This window comes from Macrobrachium nipponense, chromosome 5 (assembly GCF_015104395.2).
Source record: "Macrobrachium nipponense isolate FS-2020 chromosome 5, ASM1510439v2, whole genome shotgun sequence".
Classification (NCBI taxonomy): Eukaryota; Metazoa; Arthropoda; class Malacostraca; order Decapoda; family Palaemonidae; genus Macrobrachium; species Macrobrachium nipponense.
In genome coordinates, this window is record NC_061107.1 from 2,020,652 (window position 1) to 2,043,028 (window position 22,377).

At 37.6% G+C, this 22,377-nt stretch overlaps 1 protein-coding gene across 1 annotated transcript in view; it reads right to left on the bottom strand.

Annotated features, from left to right (window-relative positions):
- Positions 1–712: 712 nt before the first annotated feature.
- The window catches only part of LOC135215346 (uncharacterized), a 96,518-nt gene continuing 74,853 nt past the window's right edge, over positions 713–22,377 (bottom strand). Inside the window, exons 4-6 of the mRNA XM_064249904.1 lie at positions 21,315–21,560; positions 1,804–1,871; positions 713–1,479 (exon numbers count right to left, since the gene is read on the bottom strand). Coding sequence (XP_064105974.1) covers positions 713–1,479; positions 1,804–1,871; positions 21,315–21,560 — 1,081 coding nt within the window. The remainder of the gene's footprint in view (positions 1,480–1,803; positions 1,872–21,314; positions 21,561–22,377) is intronic.

Consider the following 22,377-nt stretch of genomic DNA (forward strand, 5'->3'; position numbering starts at 1 on the left):
TATATATATATATATATATATATATGTGTGTGTGTGTGTGTGTGTGGTGTGTGTGTGTGTGTGTGTGTTTGGAAGAAGCTGAACGAAGCTAAATATAGTTTTCTGTGGTCTGTATTAGTTCAGATACAGGTAGAGAGTACGCTCGTGGTAGCCACCCGCAGAATAATTACCGGAGTGATTTTTTAATGTCTTCAAATGAATAGCTTCGTTTCAAATTAAATTTGAGCTAATTGTATCCTACTTGCATCCTGTTTATTCAAGTAAGCAAGTTTCCAATTCATTTTCGCTGATTTCAGTCTTCTGTGCCTTTGTGAACCGTTAATAACAATTGGTAATAATTGTCAAAAATTTATCAAATATACTTGGTAAGTGAAAGATATGTATGTTGTATTTGAAGTCATTGAAATTAATCTAACAAGGTCTATTATATGGTCCACGGCTTTGTTGAGAAACAGAACAATTTCGCTGGGTAAATAAAAAAACAACTCTTTTGAGAATAGCCTTCTTGACCAAAAATAATTGTGTATAAGTTGAGGCTTGAATCATTTCAACCTAGCAAATAATATGCGTATGAAAGAAGAGCGGGATATACTACATGAAATATAAATATAGGAATATAAAAATACAAGGTTTATGTTCTAAACAGTCCTTTGGCAGTCCTCACTTTTAAAAACTTCCCATCCGGTCCACCTGAAACCGATTTGATTTATATTCAGAGAGGAGGAGGAGGAAATAGAGGGTGAATGATGGAGGAGGAGAAGGGGGAGGGGGTAGGAAGGGAATGAATGGAAGGGAAGGAGGATGAAAAGGAGGAGAAGGAGGAGGAGGGTGAGTGGTGGAATAGGAGGAGAGGAGGGGAATGAGGGGAAGAGGAATAGTAGGAGGACGAGGAGGAGGAGCAGCAGGAGGAGGAAGGAGGGTGAGTGGTGGAGGAGGAGTTGGAGGATGACAATGAGGAGGCGGAGGAAGAGGAGGAAGGTGATAGGAGGAGGAGGAGGAGGACAAGGAGGATGAAGGAGTGTGATTGGTGGAGGAGGAGGAGGAGGAGAAGGAGGAGGAGGAGGGTGAGTAGAGGAGGAGCAGATAAAGGAGAGGAGGAGAGGAGGGGAAAATTAGAAGGAGGAGGAGGAGGGGAAATTGGGATGAGGAAGGAGGGGAGGAGGAGGAGGAGGAGGAGGGATGAGGAGGTTGAGTGGAGGAGGAGCAGATCAAGGAGAAGGAGGAGGAGGGAGGTTAGTGGTGGTGAGAGGAGAAGGAGGGTAAGTGGAGTAGGAGGAGGGGATATGGGAGGGGGAAGGGGTGAGTGGTGGGGAGGAGGAGAGGGGGAGGAGGAGGGGAGTGTAGGAAGAGGAGGCGCAGAAGAGTTTGATGAGGAGGGGAAGGATACGAATTGGAGGGGAGGGTGGGGAAGGAGGAGGAGGAGGAAAGCAGATGGATAAGAGAAGAAAAAGCCCCACGAGTGAGGAGGAGAGTTCAAGCCTTAAAAACAATCCATTGGAAGTATCACTTGTTCAAAAATAAAATTAAATCAATAATAATAATAATAAGTAAATAATAAATCAATCAATAAATAAAATAAGATCCTCTCATGCTAATTTTGTTTATAAACTGTCTCTTGGTTTACAACATAAGCCTAAAACAACTTTCATTTCTAATCTGATGAAGATGTTAAAGTACGATACATACGAGGTAAGATAGCTCCACGTTCTATAAATTGGCAACACTTTCTGTTAAATAAAAAAGAAGGTTATGAAGGATATTCGCTGTTAAATCGTAAAAAGAAATTCGCAAAATCCTAAATACAAGACATGGGAGAAACTGTCTCAAAATGAAAGACACGGAGTCCTGGAATTCCAGGCATCTCCGGTGTTCTGGAAACAAAATATCGCAGAGGTTAGCTTAAAAGAATCTTATTGTTATTTCTTATTCGTTCCAGACAACGTAATCAGAAGACTTTTCAGCGCAAACTAAGGATTATGTGCAAATGTTTTATTTATTTTCGTGATTTCTTTCGTAACTTTATCTCGAAAACGACGCCAAAATATTTGGGTATACGTGAATCGCTATATTTTTTTGAAATTTGATCGTTTTTATGCCAGTAACTGGTTATCAACCTTTGATTATTGCGACATATACAATTTCATTATGACTTTCATTGGTTGTCAAGCTTTTATTATTGGAATACATATTTTAATTATGACTAATTTTTTTAGTGCAAAATAAATTAATCTCGGAATGATACCAGTAAACTTCTATCTATATAATTGACTAATCAACATTCCGAATGAGTTTGTTTTTCCTCTCTCTCTCTCCCTCTCTCTCTCTCTCTCCCTCTCTCTCTCTCTCTCTTTCTCTCTCTCTATCTCCTCTTCTCTGTTCTCTCTCTCCTCTCTCTCTCATTTATGAATACAATTATGCAAATTTCATTATAGAAAATTTGAAAATTTATCGCTCCGAACGGTACAAATATCCCTCATTTTAATCTGTATGTAAATGTAACGGCTCTACTGGCAAACTCAATTTTAACAGCGTCGTCCATAGCCCGTTTTGTTTTCCGAGTTCATAAAATAAGAATAAGACAAAATATAACATTGAAATATAAAATGACATCTTATGATCTTAAATTTTGGTGTTAAATCAAGTCTAACAGATAAGTAAACAAATAAAAAATGCACCGAAGTTTCTTGAAGGCCAACGAGAATAGATCTATCTTTATGTGGTCTCGGTATAATGCCGCATGAGCCGCGGCCCATGCAACTTTAACCAGGGGGCCGGTTAGTGGCCTTGCCTATATCGTTGCCAGACGCACGATTCTGGGCGGCGTGTCCTTTAAGCGAAAGAGACAAGGAGAGAGGAACGAGGGACAATCCAGGATGGAGATTTAAATTCCTGGTTAACGTGGCTTCAATATATGTAGCGTATCTATCACCTTCATTTCTTGTTTACAGCGTCAGGTGAATCCACAACGCATCCCTTCAATCCCTAGAAGCACTGATTTAACTAGCTGAAGCTTTTTGCGCAAGTCAGTCAACGTTGTTTACTTTTTGAATGTCGTCAACACAACCAAACATGATGGCGACTCACGATCGACTGAACCGGTTGTTGTCAGTCGTTCAAGTTTAGACGTTTTCAAAGTCGCCATGCGTCGTGCAGTTATCTCAGTCGTAATGGCGAAAATATGATGTAATCTAATAGAGCGTCCTTTTCCTACATAATAATAATATATTGAAGTGTTTCCGTCTCTGTACCATTTCGTTTAAGAAGAAAAAAGTGGTGTTCATATACCCTGAGGTAACCGTGCCTCATTATTGTAACAGTCGAGATAAATCAAATCCCACTTGGTTCAATTAACTCTTTGAAACGTCAAGTCAATTCAATCGTTTTTCCACTTTCTTCCCAAATGAACATCTGGTATAAGCAGTCAAAAGGTTTAGAACGATCGGAAGACTCTGCCATTCGTTGCTGAATATCGGAATATCATTTTATTTCGATATTTTCCATCTTGTCGAAGATTTCGGTGGGAAAAGAATCTTGCATCCGGGAGGGTTGAAACCGATGACATATATCCCTTCATGCTTACCTGAGCACAGCTTTGACGTTTCGTCGCATGGTTTATATGCGCGGTCTTAGTCTGACTCGTACCCGGTTCGTGTTACGTCGTGGGATGAAAATGACAAAAAATTTAACTTCTCATTTGTGTTTATCTGTTTGTTGATTTATTGTTTATGTAGATAGTTATTTTTCTAACCTTTGATTCACATTGAGGTGGAGGTGAAACCTTGATGATGCTACGAGCTTTCGGGCAATGTAATCATTATATTATAATAAGGCTTTGATGTATAAACCACTTCCCAAGTCTATTATTAACATTCCCTTCGGTTGCGAAGTATGGCATCTGCTCGCTAGTCCTTGCAATCATTTGACATTTTTTTTTTACTTTTTTACCCTTCACTTTATTACTTCTCACACAAGCTGCCATAAGAAGAATGTGAGAGAGTCTCTCATACCCTTTTCAGGCTGTCTTTTATATTCTATAAAGTTTCCCCGAGATCTTTCTTGGCCGCTCAGTCTCCAAGCCATTCCATACTCGTATCAATTCTAAGTTTTTGGACGACATTTTTATTTTCCCTTCACGCAGAATAAAAAAGATAAAAGTTTTTCCTCTCTTATCCAGCATCTTTCCCTAGACGTTTATGACCTCTCTCTCTCTCTCTCTCTCACTCTCTCTCTCTCTCTCTCTCTCTCTCTCTCTCTCTCTCCACTTGCTTACTATCCCTCTCCTGACTTACAATTGAGATTAAGACAAGTCTTTTCTTATATACTAAATCCTTTTTTTCAACCTTTTTCATTTTTAATATACAGTTGTAAATGTTTGAGTTATTCTGCTTATATAATTCGAGGAGCAAGCGAAGTTCACATATAGAAATACCATTTCTCTATTTTGGAATACACGAAAATCAAAATAAAAAATGAATTAGGATAAATACCTCTATCATAAATCCCTTATGACGTACATGACTATACACACATTTATTTATTTATTAATCTTTTTATTGATTCATACATTAATTTATTTATTTGATCGTAGTATCTCAGGAAAAACTGGACTAGCATACATTTTATCTTCAAGTTCACTTTGATTCCTCCTTTAAATATAACAAGGCGTGATCCGACCACCAGCTTATTCGATATGTGTGCTGAAATCTACGGTGAAATTTCGTACATTTTCATTGATAGATATATCATAGATATTCTATCCTGAAATTCCTGTATCTTGAACTCGACCTGAAACACCTTTTTGGTAGAACAACAACAACAAAACAGTTTGTAGGCTTACTCCCCGAACAATCGAAAATGCGAAATTAAAATGCTCGAGGCAGGTTAGTGTAAAATTCGTTTGCTAAGCGAATCAGAATTTCTTTTGTTCCCTTAATGAGAAAAATCCAGGATTCTTGCGAAACTTTTGGAAGAAGCTAAAACCCTTTATGTTGCAGCTACCCGAGCATAAAGCGGTAGGAATTTCGGTCTTATTATGATACCTCGGCTAAAGCGAAATCATTCTCACGTGGATTTCAAGGAAGAATAATTAAACAGTAAATTAACAAGATACTAAATTGATTTGGAATCTTATAAGACTAAACTGGATTTATATTAGAGAGAGAGAGAGAGAGAGAGAGAGAGAGAGAGAGAGAGAGAAGTGTTCACCCTTTTAAAGATCAGATACTCAAAGTGGCTTTGATTAAACCAATAAGAAGAATCCGTGGCAGATGAGATCAATCAATTTAGAATCTTGGGTTCAAGGGCGACCCCCCCCCCAACCCCCCCCCCCCCCCCCCCACAACCCCAACACCTCTGTAACCATTAATTACCTGTCGTTGAGAAACCATTAAGGTTTGCACGGTAGACTTCGGGTCCTTTATGTGGGAATTTCTTTCGCTATTTCACTTGTATTTTTGAGTATTTGTATAAACACACACACACACACACACACACACACACACACACACACACACACACACACACACACACGCACACACATATATATATATATATATATATATATATATATATATATATATATATATATATATATATATCTATATATATATCTATATATATACATATATATATCCCTCGTCATCAAAGAAAGCTAGGGCATACCGTTCATTAAAATAAAATCACAATTCTCATTATTATTATTATTATTATTATTATTATTATTATTATTATTATTATTATTATTATTATTATTATTATCATGTTAACTTGCAACGACGTCACTCCCTTTCATCTAACTGCAGGATCTGCCAACCAGACTCTCCTTAATTAGAAACGGGCCTAAAAAAACAACTTAAAACCTATGGCTACCCTTGATGAAGAAGCTTTGATGAAACTCAAATAAAAGTTATTTCCCCCCCTTTTTTTGGCAGTTTTTATTCTCCTCGGTGCAAATGAAAATGGATTTGAGCTCAAAGGCTTAAAGAAGATGGGCTTAATCTGCTATATCTCCCTTCTTTAGAATCTATTCAATTCCGTAGATTAAAACATATTACTCGTTAGAGATCGTTCGCCTCTCACCCATACATTAGGCATTCACCCATAGGCCCTCGCCCATAGATTAGCCCTCAACCATAGATTAGCCCTCGCCCATAGATTAGGCCCATTCGACGAGTTTTTCTATAGAAGAGCCAGGAAAGAATTCTGCCATTTGGAGAGCTAATCTTCTATCTTACAGTCTTTCCCGTCAAAGTCGTTTACACACACACACTACATATATATATATATATATATATATATATATATATATATATATATATATATATATAGATATATATATATATATATATATATGTAAGGGTTTTGCCTATGTATAGGAAGGCGTCCCGTTTGATGTTATACCCTGCGACTGTCATACGCAAGTATCTGATGTCTACTTCCCATCCTCGTCGGAGTGACATCGATGCAGAGAGATTTTCTAACTTCCAATTAGTATCTTCCATAGTATAGAGGCGAAGACTCAAACTCAGTGTTGCCAAACTTAACAGTTATTAAGAACTACATCTCTGGAGTAGAGGAAGAAGTGGTTTTTGAGAACTGGTCTCGATGAAGAGAAGTAGAGATCTAAAGTTACAAAGTCTTGTACAAAGATAGTAGAACAAAGCTTATCTCAGCATACATAACATGCAGACAGACGAGCATGTGACCAGGAAGTCACGTGTTGTCTCTGCGGGTGATAGGTCACCAGCTTCTCATAGGAAGGCGCTGTGACCTGTTTTACAAGACAATGCTTTTGATTACACAGGCAAAGGCAAACCAGAGCGTCGCAAACTCGGCACACACCATCTTTCCCAATTCGCAGCCAACGGACGAAAACAAAGTCGTTTGTCTTTTTTAAAAATGACCTTTGTGGTTGGCCGAAATGATATTGAAAAAAAAAAATAATAAAGTTTTCGAAGGTTGAGTCTTAATATTTGATCCCGCCCACCCCCACAAAAAAAGAAAAAAAGCAAGCATGCAAGACTCACTAAATTAATATCACCCATTTTCTACCAACATTCGATGAATTCAAATTCAAATCCAAAAAGTTTATCGATATACATCAAATGGAGGTTAGATGAAACGAGGTGTTGCCACTACCGAATGCAACGGCAAACTAGACCTCAAATTGTTATTGTGGCAGTATTCTTTTTAAGTAAACAAAAGGCGACAGTCGTGACATCTGGTGGCGTGATCGTGATTCTTCAAGGATGGCTAAACAATAATAGTGGATATTCATTGGCTGATGTTTTGAGAAGATATCTGAAATTATGCATCAAACAAATGGCGATATGAGATTGTAAGCAATTTGGCAGCTTTAGCATATTTCTGGTCAGTCTTTTCTTTTAATTTTTATGCGTGTTAAGTACATGTAATATATACCAAAAAGGCACTAGACTTAACGTTAGTATGACGATCAAAAACTAACCCTAGAATTGTCTTGAAAATAATTCCATTATGTGTCCCACACCCAATTTACGTAGTAGTCACTAACAGAGCGCAACCTAACCCAACCTATCCTAAACTAAACTAACCTAACCTAAAGGCATGACAAAAAAAACCGGGTCTGGTGTAGTACTAGCCTACATCTCAGGAACTTGCAACCCTTTTACAGATTGTGATCAAGTTTGTGGTTAAATTCAAAGATGGTGAATTTGGTTGAACCTGGTTGAGGGTTCTGACACCACACAAAACAAAGGATGGAGCTAATAAGGTAAATGTACTGTCCTCTTAGCGAACAGGATCGTTATACAGACGGTTGTGTGAGCTGATGAAGACCCAGTCATTAGTCTTACAACCCTACACTTTTCATTTTATTGTATATTAACATCTGCATCTACTGTAATACTTATCACAATAGACCTACGTCTTCCAATCAAAAAGAGAGTATTAACAAAACGGTAACAGAAAAATGTATATTCAATTAGGTAAAATAGTATATTTTTATAATTCAACTGAGCATAAAAATCTCTATAGATTGTGATAACTAAGATATTGTTTAGTTTATGACAATAGGCCTACGTCTCCCAATCAAAAACAGGGTATTAACAAAAAGATAACACAGAAAAATTTATATTTAATTAGGCAAAAGAATTATTTCTATAATTCAGCTAAGCTTGGAAGCCTCCATAGATTGTGATAACTAAGATGAAACAACAATCAGTCTCTTGGCTTCTTAACAAAGATAAAAGACTGTCAAAGAGAGACTGTTGGCAGGCTATGAAATCTGAACATCAAAGAAGTTCCTGGGTCTCTCAGCAGAGACATTTCCAGAAGACGAGACTGGAAAACGATGTAAAAAATGTTTGTGGCTCAAAAGCTGCTCTTCGTCCTCTTTCCTCTCTTCTGAATGTTTGACGGTCTGATCTTTTTCCCTTTTCTGTTCCAAAGACTGAAATTCCTTTTCAGCACGAGAGAGAGAGAGAGAGAGAGAGAGAGAGAGAGAGAGAGAGAGAGAGAGAGAGAGAGAGATAACAGCAATTTTTCAAAAAAATATCGAATGATCTTGCAGAAAGACGGGAAGATTGCATATTCATAACAAGAATATATATATATATATATATATATATAGAGAGAGAGAGAGAGAGAGAGAAAGAGAGAGAGAGAGAGAGAGAGAGAGAGAGAGAGAGAGAACTACAATATACTTTCAATATTTAATAAACATGCATTCAGATGACAAAATAGCATATTTATAACAAGAACATTGAGAGAGAGAGAGATGTAACTGCAATATTTAAAAAAAAATATCAATGGCCTTGCAGAAAGATAGTGGGATTGCATATTCATAACAAGAATATTGAGAGAGAGAGAGAGAGAGAGAGAGAGAGAGAGAGAGAAATACAATTTATTTTCAATAGATTCTTCATTTTACCTAGGAGTCATGGTAATGACCTATTACCAAAGTCAAAGAGGCCATACATTTCCTGGTTGTGCTACTTTGACTCTGTCTTTTGAAAATCAGTTCAAGGCTACAGAGGTCAATGTCAAGATAAAAAGGTCACGTGAGTTCAAATAGATTATGCCTGACATCAAATGATTTTCATTTCTTCAAAATGACAACTCATAACGGTAATTATTAGTAATTACGGACGCATAACCACACCATGTTTGACCTTCGAAGGTTAAGTGTCAATCACAGATTTTTGTTGATTCCATTGCATCATAGCTGGCTGTAATTGTGTTGATTTGTTGCAACATATGTAATACCACTTTTCATCACCAGAGTTCAAGGTTGTTGGAAAGTTTTTAATCATGGAAATATATTTTTAGCATTGCATTTCGTCAGTTCAGAGTCACTGAAGACTATCATATTGATTCAGCAACCTAACTGTCAGATTGATTCGGCAATCTAGTTGTCAGATTGATTCAGCAACCAAACCACCACTTGACGCAAATGGAAACAAGAAACCACTTCATGAATCCTTCCCAAGGCCCCGGCGTCTCTCTAGGCGTCAATTAGCTGGGGATGATTTCCTGGAATGAAAGATATACTCGCAGTGATTTTCCATTCATACTTAATCCCAAGCCTCGTATTTTTTTTCTTTTTGTAATGAGGCTTAAGGCCCCTTCTTGAATAGCGCCTATGAATCAGCTCATTACTGTCTTCTGTGTTTCGAGTGCCGTAGAAGACGAGGGCGACTGTCATGTAGAGAGATTGTTAAGAGTTGAAATAAAAAAAAAAGCTGATTTAGATAATCCTAGACTGTTTTATAACTGGTATTTTTAGAGTTGAAGTGCTTGACCTAAAACCGTTTTTCGTCATTTCCAGAGAACTTTGTTGCAAGTAGAGGATTATCCTACGATCTTAATCGTTTTCCTTTTCGTGGTCAAGGATTTCTATGTATAAATATCTTGGTTATATAAAGCGGTAAGTGTTAGACAAAGCAATTTAACCTTTTTATAATAGCCAATATATTTTGGTTATGCAAAGCAGTAAGTGTTAGAGAAAGCCCTTTAATCTTTTTTATAATAGCCAATATATCTTGGTTATGCAAAGCAGTAAGTGGTAGAGAAAGCCGTTTAACCTTTTTATAATAGCCAATATATCTTGGTAATGCAAAGCAGTAAGTGTTAGACAAAGCCGTTTAACCTTTTTATAAAGCCAAGCGTTTGTATGCATACATATCTTGGTTATACAAAGTAGTAATTGTTAGACAAAGCAGTTTAACCATTTATAATAGTCAGGGGTTTCTATGTATCAATATCTATTATGAAATTCAGGGCCTCTGTAACACGGTTTTTTGGATTTTGCTCCTTATCAAAGCATCGGATGACATATGTATATTTTACAACTACACACAAATTTTGTCAGCATTATCAGTAACCTAAACACGATAGTTTTAATTTTTATAGAGTAAAAATGATCTAGCCGACGCGATGGCCAATGATTGCGAGCCAAAAGTCGAAAAACATTCATTACGTAAGCAAGGTAAACATCGTTTTACGAAATGTTGCCCCGCCCATCCACCAGACAGAAACCCATTCACCTTATTCCATCGGCTCTGAAACCCATAGTAGTCAAGAATAGCTAACAGGATTTGGAATTGTCCCCGTGGTTGCAAAACTGCATTTGTCTTACGACTTGCAACTTTATACAGTCAAGAGAAAGCCCGTGGCCATGCTTACTATAGCCTGAATAGGTAATTATTCAGTTTCTAGTTTAAATCCAATGTTTATGGTCTGATTTGTATTTAGCGTAACGTGATTATAATACTTGTAATGTCATTCAGGATTTTGAACATTTCCATTAACTATTCACTATGCCACCAAGAGAGAGAGAGAGAAAGAGAGAGATTGTATGCAAACAGTCTTTATATAACTATTTTTGTTAAAATAAGATTTTTATCCAAAGTAAATACAAGCTTATGTGTGCTAAAATCTCCAGCAGACCAACGGATCATCCGATATAATATAATTTTTTTCTTCTTATTTAGTCTGTACGACCATGTTGGATATAAAGACTATGAATGGCGGAACGATACATAGATGTGGGTAGGGTATCTGTGCTAGCGTAGTAATACTACTGTAGCAGTAGTGCAGCAAAATTAGTAATAGCAGCAATATACATGAATTAAACTTTTATGCCAACTGCTGGGATCCCTGAGGATCATTTAGTACTTCTTACAACTAATCGAGAAATGAGTTTTTATAGCCAAAAGTTAGATTTTCTAATGCAACAATGTCCATGATAGCCTTCATTGTTATCCTGAATTATAATGAGGCCAAAGTGGGTGGAGCCTCATGAAGTCATCATTCTGGCGATAATTATTGGTGAAGGTTTAAAGCCAAAACACGGTACCGTTTATTTTTATTTTTTTATTTTTTTAGTAAATAGATAGATAGCCGATAAATAAAAATTGCTTGACAATGGATACAGCATTTATCAAATCGAGCTTGTCTACTGTCTTTGAAAATTACCAACTATTCCCTACATCTTGTCAAACTGATTGTGACCTATAAAGTAGATTATAATTTCTTAGGACACTTATTTTGTGAGTTAGACTAATAATCGAAGTGTTTTTTTATTTATTAACATATTTTGTTGGTTTGTTCATTATGACAATTATCTGGAGAGGATTTAGAGTTCATAAAGGTGTTCTGCTTTGCTTGTATTTAAATTTTTGTCATTGTTGCCAGAGGTAAAGCCTTCGTTACGTATAGCCAATCATCCATCGAGAAAGAGGGAAGAAATGCTGTCATAAGTTACGTAACGAGTGCGTTCGAAACCTTATCTCTGAGTAAGTTGGCCCGTCTTCAAAAAAAGTCACTTTTAGATTATATGTACCAAATTTATTCAACCTACTTAATGCAGAACACAGTCAAAATTTATGTGTAGATGTAATGTGTATTCTGAATAAACGTTATATCTATGAAATGCATAGATAAAAAATTATTGCAAAAAAACCGTGTTACAGAAGCCCTGAATCTCATAGTAGGTTACATAAAGCAGTAATTGTTAGACAAAGCAGTTAAACCTTTTTATAAAGCCAAGGGTTTGTATGCATACATATCTTGGTTATACAAAGTAGAAATTGTTAGGCAAAGCAGTTTAAACTTTTTATAATAGTCAGGGGTTTCTATGTATTAATATCTTGGTTACATAAAGATCTAATTGTTAGACAAAGAAGTTTAACCTTTTATAAAGCCAAGGGTTTGTATGCATACATATCTTGGTAATGCAAAGTAGTAACTGTTAGACATGGGAGTTCTAACCTATTTTCTAATAGCTAAGGGTTTGAATGCTTACTTTTCTTGGTTATACTGAGCATTAAATGATAGGGAAAACATTTATAATCTCCAATTACATTTTCCAACGCTTCTGTAGCACTACATTCTGATTTCCCAACAATCGTACGTGTCCCATTCTAACCAAAATCAGTGAACTCTTCTTGTCAAGGCCTTTCGCGTTTGAAAGAGAGAGAGAGAGAGAGAGAGAGAGAGAGAGAGAGAGAGAGGCTGAAAAAATAGGTAAAGGGGAATCTCTCTCTCTCTCTCTCTCTCTCTCTCTCTCTACACTAGACTAACTCCTGTCAAGGCGTTGCCATGATAACCGCCAAGCCCTAGACTATGGTCCCGTCGGTTTTCGCTTACTCGGGGAGTAAGCATACAAACTATCTTGTTGTCCTTCTTCTTCTTTCTGGGGGTAGGGGGGGTAGGAAAGGACCATGGCAAACCCTAAAAAGCTCTGAAAAAGGTGTTTCGCGTTGAGTTAAAGATACAGGAATTTTAGGATAGGATATTTATGATTTGTTTATTAAGATGAAAATGTAAAAGATAAATAATGTGCATGTTTATGATAGAATATAGTGTATTTATTTTAATTTTCTTTGGTGGAACAATGCTCTATTTGACCGCATTTTAGCGTGCGCTCTGCGAAAGCTGGTGGTCGAATCACGCCTTTTTTTCACGAAGGTCCTCACTTGTTCCCCTTCTATTCACAAAGATCAGTATGAAATACTATAGTTATCTACATCTATAGATATAGATATGTTTACTTAGTATTTCTGTCCAATATCAGTCACATATAGTGTTCAAACTATATGATTTTGCCTAAGGGATGCTACTGGCATAAGGCTGCCTTTATTTAACAAAAATGAATTATATGAATTATAACAGATGAGACTTCAAGATTTTATCTGTTTGATAGAGTTTTCCCAGACCAAGCCGTAAGCTCCCCGTAGCTAGGAGAGAGAGAGAGAGAGAGAGGAGAGAGAGAGAGAGAGAGAGAGAGGTCGAAAAGGAAAAAAGACAGAGCTCTCTCACTAATACCTTCAAGCATCGTGTTATTCAGTGTTTTATATAACATTCGCGTCTAGTCATTACAGTCTAATTCTCCCCTTTCACAAATCACATTTATTCGCTGAAATAAATATCGCCGCTTGTCACTGTCTCCCGTTGTAGCATCAAGATTAGATTGAATTTTTCGAGCGAATCGACGCTGTGATATATTAGATTCTCGAACTTCCAGTCGCGTATTGATGATGAGTCGATGGCTCTTGACTGGTTTTTTTTTTTAATATATATATATATATATAGTTCGCGCTAGAACATCAATTAGCGTCTTCCGGTAACCCTGATTTCCTCGTGGAAGGCGAGACACAAAAGACCGAATGTGGGACGCTGGTCACTTGAGCCGATTCTTCAACCGCTCGTTGCATTCATTATCGGCTAATATCCAAACAGGAGTCATTTAGTGGAAAGTGAAAATTCTCTGTAATTCGCACTACGTCCTCCGCTGCAGTCGGCTCGTGTGTTGGTAATCAACAGCAAAAATGAACTGATTTGATTTCATGAAATTCAAGCCGTCTATTTACCTATTTTCCCGTAGCTATCAGCAGCAAAAATTAAGGTTGATTTAATTTCATGAAATTCAGGGCGTCTATTCATATTGCAATTATCAACAAAAATTGAGGTTGATTTGATTTCATGAAATTCAGGTCGTCTATTTACCAACTTTTATGTTGCAATCAGCAACAAAAATTAACTGAATTGATTTCATGAAATTCAGGCCGTCTATTTACCTATTTTCACGTAGCTATCAGCAGCAAAAATTGGGGTTGATTTGATTGGATAAAATTCAAGTCGACTGTTTTTCTGATGCAATCTGTAGCAAAAATTGAGACCGATTTGATATAATGATATTCAAGACGTCTATTTATCTCTTTTCATGTTGCAATCACCAACAAAAATTAACTGATTTGATTTCATGAAATTCAGGTCGTCTATTTACCTATTTTCATGTTGCAATCAGCAGCAAAAAAAAGGAGTTAGATTTGATTTTGTTTAATTTATGTTGTCAAGCCAGGCACTGTAGCATTTGCGGGCATTAATCGCCTAAGAAAGCTGTGGAAGAACAAGGATCCGAAGGTGGAACTGATTGAAAACGTCAAAGAGGCTGGACAGCAAACCTGGAGAAAGAAAGCGGGTACAGCTGTGGACCTAGGGGGACGCCGCTAACACCCTATAATAATGCTTGCTACAGTGCACCGCGAGAGTAACACTGACGGCACTGATCCCCACGGGGCAAAAAAAAAAAAAAAAAAAAAGTAGATGACCCCAAATAGTGAGAGAGGACAAAGTCAGTAACAAGCAATTAAATAAAAGTTATTTTTCTAGCAATTCCGAGCCATCTTTATGAATATAGTTGGGTTCAACTTTCACTTGCTATGGGGAGACTCATTCAGTGACTAGTAGTCTCTCTCTCTCTCTCTCTCTCTCTCTCTCTCTCTCTCTCTCTCTCTCTCTCTGTATGTTTCTTTTCTAGCTCGCGTTGCACCACCTGACTCCGTATCGTAATGTGATTCCCCACGAAGAGATGAAATTTGCATGACAGGAGCAGGAAGCACTTATCCTGAAAACAAAGAGGCATTCGATTTAGCTGTCGTGATGACGGAGGCCTCGAATGCAATCAGCTGGTCTGGCTGATCAACTGTCAAGACAAGGTGGCTACGGAACTGGAAGTTGGCCTGTGTTGTTGGCACCTGTAGCGCTGCCAAAAGTACGATATGGCTAACTTTAACCTTGAATAAAAATTAAAAAATCTACTTAGGCTTGAGGGCTGCAATTTGGTATGCTTGATGATTGGAGGGTGGATGATCAACATACCGATTTGCAGCCCTCTAGCCTCAGTAGTTTTTAAGATCCGAGGGTGGGAAGAAAAAATGCGGACGGACAGATCAATAAAAGCTGCATATTTTAAAGGAGAATATATTAGCCCATTTTTAGTTTTGAGTGAAGGCGTCCCTGGAAGGAGACTTGCTCAGAAAATAGATAAGTAGTCGCATACACTTTGAACGGTGCGAATTTCGCTAGTCTCTATAATATCGCCTTTTCTGAAAGAGCGCAGAAAGGCCACTATTACACAAATATCCAAATATGCATTTTTACACTGAAAGACAAACTTGCAAAGAAATGCAATGTTCAGAAATATCTGCTGGAAAGATCATAGGATTCTGGAAACGTGGAAAAGAAACAGTTCACGACAAAAGGGTCTTAAGACATAAGAACTCATTCGCCTTTGAATGATATATTCGTTGCAGTGTGTAGCTAACTACCTACTTTACCACTCATTGCTCAATGTCAGCTGTGTGCAATGTTACTTTTGTTGTTTGCAGTCTGGAAAAGATAGCCTGTAGTAATGCACACACACACATATATATAAACTTGTTTTCTCGCGCGTATGCTTCCATTCGTACCTCTACGTAGGTCAGGGGTATTTAACCAATTGATGACTCCGAACCCTTAATGAATTGCCCAATATGGTCCCATAAATTTTCTGATTAAGTCGACTCAAGTCCTATTTGTTAACAATATAAATTAGAATACTTAGTATAATACCTAAAAAAAAACTTAATAATGTCTTTATCATGGAACAATGTAGGTATCATTATTAAAATGTTCCAGTGGCCGCTTGCTCCCTGGTGCGGTCGGTCTGCAGATGCCAGAATAGTGCGGTCTGGAAGCAAGTGAACAAGACGTGCTCGTTTGTCGTCATTCCCGGGATGCTGGAATGTTTCCTGGAATCGGGTAAGTAGGTGTTCCAGATCATAAGAATCTGTTAATGACACTTATTCTGGTCCAGGAAGTTCAGTCAGAGAGAGAGAGAGAGTGAGAGAGAGAGAGAGAGAAGATCCTGTATAATCCGTAGTCTGGGTCGACGAGCAATAAGATACCACCGCTAGAGAGAGAGAGAGAGAGAGAGAGAGAGAGAGAGTAATATTTCCAGTATTATTTCCAGTTTGCACCTCCTCCTCACTGTATCTACGCGTTCAGAAGGTTAATCTGTCCTTTACCCTAATCCAAGAATTGTTGTAGCTACAATTTCTGACACGTGGCTGATTTGCCAGGAAATCCTGGAAATGAGGTTCATATTCTACGACCTCTCTTCGAAATGCGGCTTCATCAAGTTCATTCCAGCGTCCTGGAATCGCTTCCAGTTTCTGATTCTGCATTCTCTTTTCGAAATGAGGACTTATCAGCCTTATTCCAGCGTCCTGGAATTCCAGTTTCTGATCCTTTAGCCACCTTTTTCGAGTGAATCTTTTGAAACTTGGAGGGAACTTTAACGGGTTCTTGACTTGGTAGGGAGTTATGGAAAGTTGGACAAACTTACGAGACACTGGAAGTTCTGGAAGTGGTGAGACGGCAAAATGTATAGGTCTAGTGTGCGAGGAGCTTTTGCTTGTTCGTGTATGCAAAGGAAGTGTATATGTATACACGCTGTGTCGGTACGACTGAGCACGTGCCAGCATAGTAGCTACAATGTGGCTGAACAGTTCAACATGGGCATGCCGATTCGCTTCTCTGGCTACTGCATTAGTAGGCTACTACAGAAAGGTGAATTGTCTTTCTGATATACCCATCTCTTTTCCTTTTTATATAGACAAGTTTCCCTCCGATTACACCTGTAGTTGGTGATAGCATAATCAATCGATTGCTTGCCAGACACATGACCCACATATGTGGATTTTGCCTATGTTGTTAGTACGAACCACACTTTAGTGGGCTTTTCTCCACCCTTATATCAGTTGTGAGTAGACTGTGTGTAACCAGTTTTCCATGGGGAGATTGGAATACCAAAATCGGGCGAATTACACTAACACATATTGTAAAACAATAATAAAAAATGAATTCATATCGGAAATCCGCAGTCTTGGGGACTGATACTTAAAGTTTGGATCCGAAAGTAAGGCTAATAGGCCTAGCCCGGCTTAGCCCTATTACATTGCAGATGTATCAGTAAGGTCTTTCAAAATGGCGTAGTGTGGATTGCTGGGTTTAAGGTACGATGCATCCCCATTCTTTATATATTATATGATTTACAGCTTCCTCGGTATGGTTATATTAAGCGCGTTGTCAGGGCCGTCACCGTAGAGGTTGGGTTATGTTGGGAAGGCTTAGTCTAGGATGCTTCCTCTATTTCCATATAATTTATGGTCTCGGGAAGATAAAAGGAAGAGTCTCTCAGAAGAATGTTAGTATTTACCAGAGATAAAGTTGAAAATAATGTGAATAGACGATAGACAAATAATTGACAAGAAAATAAGTCACGGAGGAGATGAGGCAAGGAAGGTGGTCATGTATAAAAGACTAGATCTAGGCAATATGCCATCATTTAACTGGTAAGGAAAAGAGGCATATTTCTACGTATTTTTGAAGAACGTAGATCGTCTTCATTGTTTCCATCTTTCTTACTGTTTGTCGTTGCTTTAAATCGCACATGCGTAAGAAGGCCTAAATACGGTCTTTATTATGTAGAATAGACAGTAAAAGGAGAATGGGAGAGGCTGATAATATATAAATAACACAAACGGAAGAAATCAACAGAAACGTAATGTAATAGGTATATAACTTAGAGAGTAAGATAAGTCACATGGGTTACAAAAGCCCGGGCAGTTGGGTACAGCATTGCAGAATTGGTGCCAGGACCTAGATCAAACTAAAGAATGAATAGTATGTTTGTTACTGTGTGTGTGTGTGTGTGTGTGTGTGTGTGTATGAACCCGGCGATTATAGCTCCACCTCCTCTGAGCCAGGATTAATACAGTACAGTGTACTCTTATATCCTGCTCCGAGGTGCTATAGTACTAATCATTGCTGAACCTCACTGGGACGCCGTATTTAGTACTAAACCCTCTGGGATCGAAGTATCATATACAGCCATTTAATACATATTCCTGTATATCAATAAACGATACTTTGATCCCCGGTTGCCAGTGCTAAACACGGCGTCCTATTGAGCTTCAGCTATGTTTAGTACTAGCGCCTCGTAAGCTCTGAGATTAATTAATAATGCTCTCTCTCTCTCTCTCTCTCTCTCTCTCTCTCTCTCTCTTGGATGAAGTTCCAGCCTGGCGCAATCTCTAAGTGATTTCCCCTTTTAGCTAGTTACCGGAAGTGTGCCTGATTTCATCATACGAACAAAAATGAACGACTGCCCACTTCCTGTTTTCATTTTTCAATTCCATTCTCTCATCTGCTACGAAAGGACGATTTGCAGGTCGAGTTCATTAAGGGAGATATTGATGTAAACGGATGTTAAATTACTGTCATATTTGCAACAGTGGGATTTCATATTTTTACCGTTTTGATATACTGTTCGCTGCCATTTGTAATGGAGACTCATAGTTGATAGCTGTTTAATAGCCAGCATATTGTAAGCGATATTTTAGAAATAATCTATTTTACGTATACTACATATAAGTTCTTGTGTGGTTCTGTATGCAAATAATTTATGTTCTCATTGTTGATGTTTATAAACATTGGCTATGATCATGCTTCTGGCAACGCAGCAACAACACAGGCCACCACGGCCGGCTCTGAGAGTTTCATGGGCCGCGGCTCATGTAGCATTATACCGAGACCACCTAAAGATAGATATATATATTTTTTTTGGTAGCCTTGATTATTATACCCGGTGGTGGCCTGTTCTGTATAGTTAGATGCACCGTTATGGTCGACTTTAACCTTAGATATATCAAAATCTATTGATGCTATAGGGCTCTCTCTCTCTCTCTCTCTCTCTCTCTCTCTCTCTCTCTCTCTCTCTGTTCATACAAGTTCTGCAATACAGCAAATTATACGACATTTTAAAAGTCATGATAACGTGCAAGAAATGTGAAATTGTCGACAGCAAAATTTGACATTCCAAAAAGTCGCAATAATGTGTCTTTTTGGAATGTCGAATTTTGCTGTCGACATTCCAAAAGTCGCATTCCATAAAGTCGCAATAATGTGTCTTTTGGAATGCGACTTTTGGAATGTCGACTTTTTGGAATGTCGACATTCCAAAAGCCGCAATAATGTGTCAACAAAAAGTGAATAGGTCGACAGCAATTCTCCAAGAAAGGTAAAAGACTGTTAATGAGTTTTTAACACTGGTGTCTTCGAATGCTTGAAGTCTTTTATCTAAAACAATGAATCAGATATTTGTTTAGTTTCGGTTAAAAGAGTCTAGTCATCCTTTTCAGGTTACAAATAGAATCCTGAAGTGAGGGAATAATACTAAGTCTTGAAAAATTATAATTTGAATAAATAAACACTTTGTTGCATACAATAGCGATGCTATCATTAGCAAAAGCATTTTTTCTTAAAATCTTCTTGAAGTAATTTTTTTTTTTTGGTCTCGAAAGTGGTGCGGTTATCTTTAATGAAATGAGTTGGCTAAATGTTGAATAGAAGGAACTTGGAGATCTTTGTATTTTTATTTTCTTTTTCAGTTTTTCTGTTTCTGTACTAGTACCCTCTGTGCATATATATATATACTATATATATATATATATATATATATATATATATATATATATATATATATATATATACATGCATATTTTATACATATCAATACATAGTTACGTAAGTAAAAATATAAATTTAGAATTCACAATGGGATCGAACCTAGGTCTTACAATTGAGAGGCGAGGTCGCTACCGACTGTGTGGGTCAGTTGGTAGCGCCCTGGCCTTTCAATTCAAAGGCCTGGGATCGATACTGATGAGTCACAAATTAATATATGTATATATATAAATGCATACATATATTGCAGCGATATATCTGCATATAAATAAAAAACCTACAATATTAGGGTATATGTATATACTATACATATAATATAATATTATATATATATATATATAATATATATATATATATATCATATATTATATATATATATATATTATTATAATATATATATATATATATATATTATCTATATATATATGTATATATATATATATATATATATTATATTAATAGATATAATATATATATATATATATATTATATATATATATATATATAATTTGTATTCTTCAGCTCAAATGGACTCTCCCTCCGTCTTGTTGATATACATTTTCCAGCGAGAATATGAAAACGTATCCATCAAGTAATTATTGTCGTCCAATATACCGCAAAAACTCCTGTTTAAACAATCAACCACTTCGTCATTATCGACGAAAAAAAATTGTCCCCATTTATCAAAACCATGATTAAGCTTCTTTGTGCAAGAAATATGATAAAAAGGGTATCAGTTATCAATTATTACAGTTCGTACGGAAATGATTCTGGAATTGCATTCCGATGTTTGAACAGCAAATTGTTTTGATGGAATTGATGACGTCAATTACGCAACGGACGATGTCCACTGTAATAAAATGTTTGCTATGAATATTTTTTTTGGATTCTCCCTGGTGCCTGAAGTGTTTTGAGGAAGATTGGAATCATTTGTGACTTGAATACAATTTATTTGTAAGTGATTGGGAGAGTTCAATGAACAATGGACGCTCCACTTTGTTTATTATTATTATTATTATTATTATTATTATTATTATTATTATTATTATTGAAAGATATTGCTGCATCAGCTGCAATCAACTTGTAAATAGTCTTCTCTATTTTTCTAATAATAGCTTTCTCTCTGCTATTACAAATGACGAGTATTGCGCCGATATTGCTCATCAGGAGCAGTCAATTTCAGGGATAATGGTTACAAATTTATTTATTTGTTACAGTAAATGAACAAATAGGTCAAAATATAAGTTAATATAGTGGCCAACGTTTCTCTCGGTATCATCCGAGCATGATCACGGCAGAAGATCGGAGCAGACTGTTGGTGCTGTCAAGATCTACTCAATATATAGCGGCAGGTCAGCAGGGGTTCAACCGCTAGCTGCGTTTTCATTGGCCGGTGGCGCAATGCGCTCCCGCCATTGGTTGAACAAAGTTTTCTTCAAGACGCTTCTCGTCGTTGAAGGTCGCGAAGTTGCAGCCTAGCAGACCGTCGAGGCTGGGGCAAGGCTTCCCTGGGCGTTGTGTCACGACGGCTTGCGATGTCATTGGCTTCTGGGCTGCTAGTCTCATCTGGTATTCTTTGATCGGGGGTGTCGCTCGGTCTGGTATCACTTGTATTATTTATACACATAGGTCTCCTTAAGTTGGTGGGGAGGAAGAGCACTTCCTGCGTCGTATTCAGTGAGGGTTTCTCCTTGCCTGTATGAGGAGTGCCTCGAGAGTCGCAAGCGTCGCTGGTCAGGAGCCCTCCCTATTATCTTTTATTCTTGATAATACCGTCGCGGGAGATAGCTTCCTGGTGTGCTGTCATGATATGGTTTTTAATTGCTCCTTCTTGTACATGGCAGGAAATCCTCTTGGACAGTCTCATAGAAGTCATACCAACGTAAGAGTCGGGACATCCACGGACGGGGCATAAGAATTGGTAGACTACATTCGACTGTTTCAAGAGGTCTCTTGCGGGGGGGGGGGGGGGGGGGGGGGGGGGGGGGTTGTTGTTCTTCATAATAAGATCCCGGGTACTTCGATTTTGGTAATAAATTGCAAGTTCGAGTTCTTTGTCGACTTCGGTAGGGGTCACATTCTCTTTGAATATTTTTCTCAAAGCATCTTCGTCCTCACGGTGACGTGCGTGCATTCTTGCTTTATAATACAGCTTGATCTTCAAACAGCGACAGTCGTGACATCTGGTGGCGTGATCGTGAGTCTTCAAGGATGGCTAAACAATTATGGTGGATAATTCATTGGCAGATATTTTGATAAGATATCTGAAATTACGCATCAAACAAATGGTATATGAGGACTGTGAGCTCAATTTGGCGGCTTTAGCATACTCTGGTCAGTCATTACTTTTATTACTTTTTTTATGCGTGTTAAGTTTATGTATATATTACCAAAAAGGCACTAGACTTAAAGTTAGCATGACGATCATTGTGTGGTGCTTGAGTGTTTGTTTTAATTTTAGGGACGCCATATCTCAAAGACTAACCCTAGAATTTCCTTGAAAATAATCTCATTATATTCCCCATACCCAAATTACGTAGAAGTCTC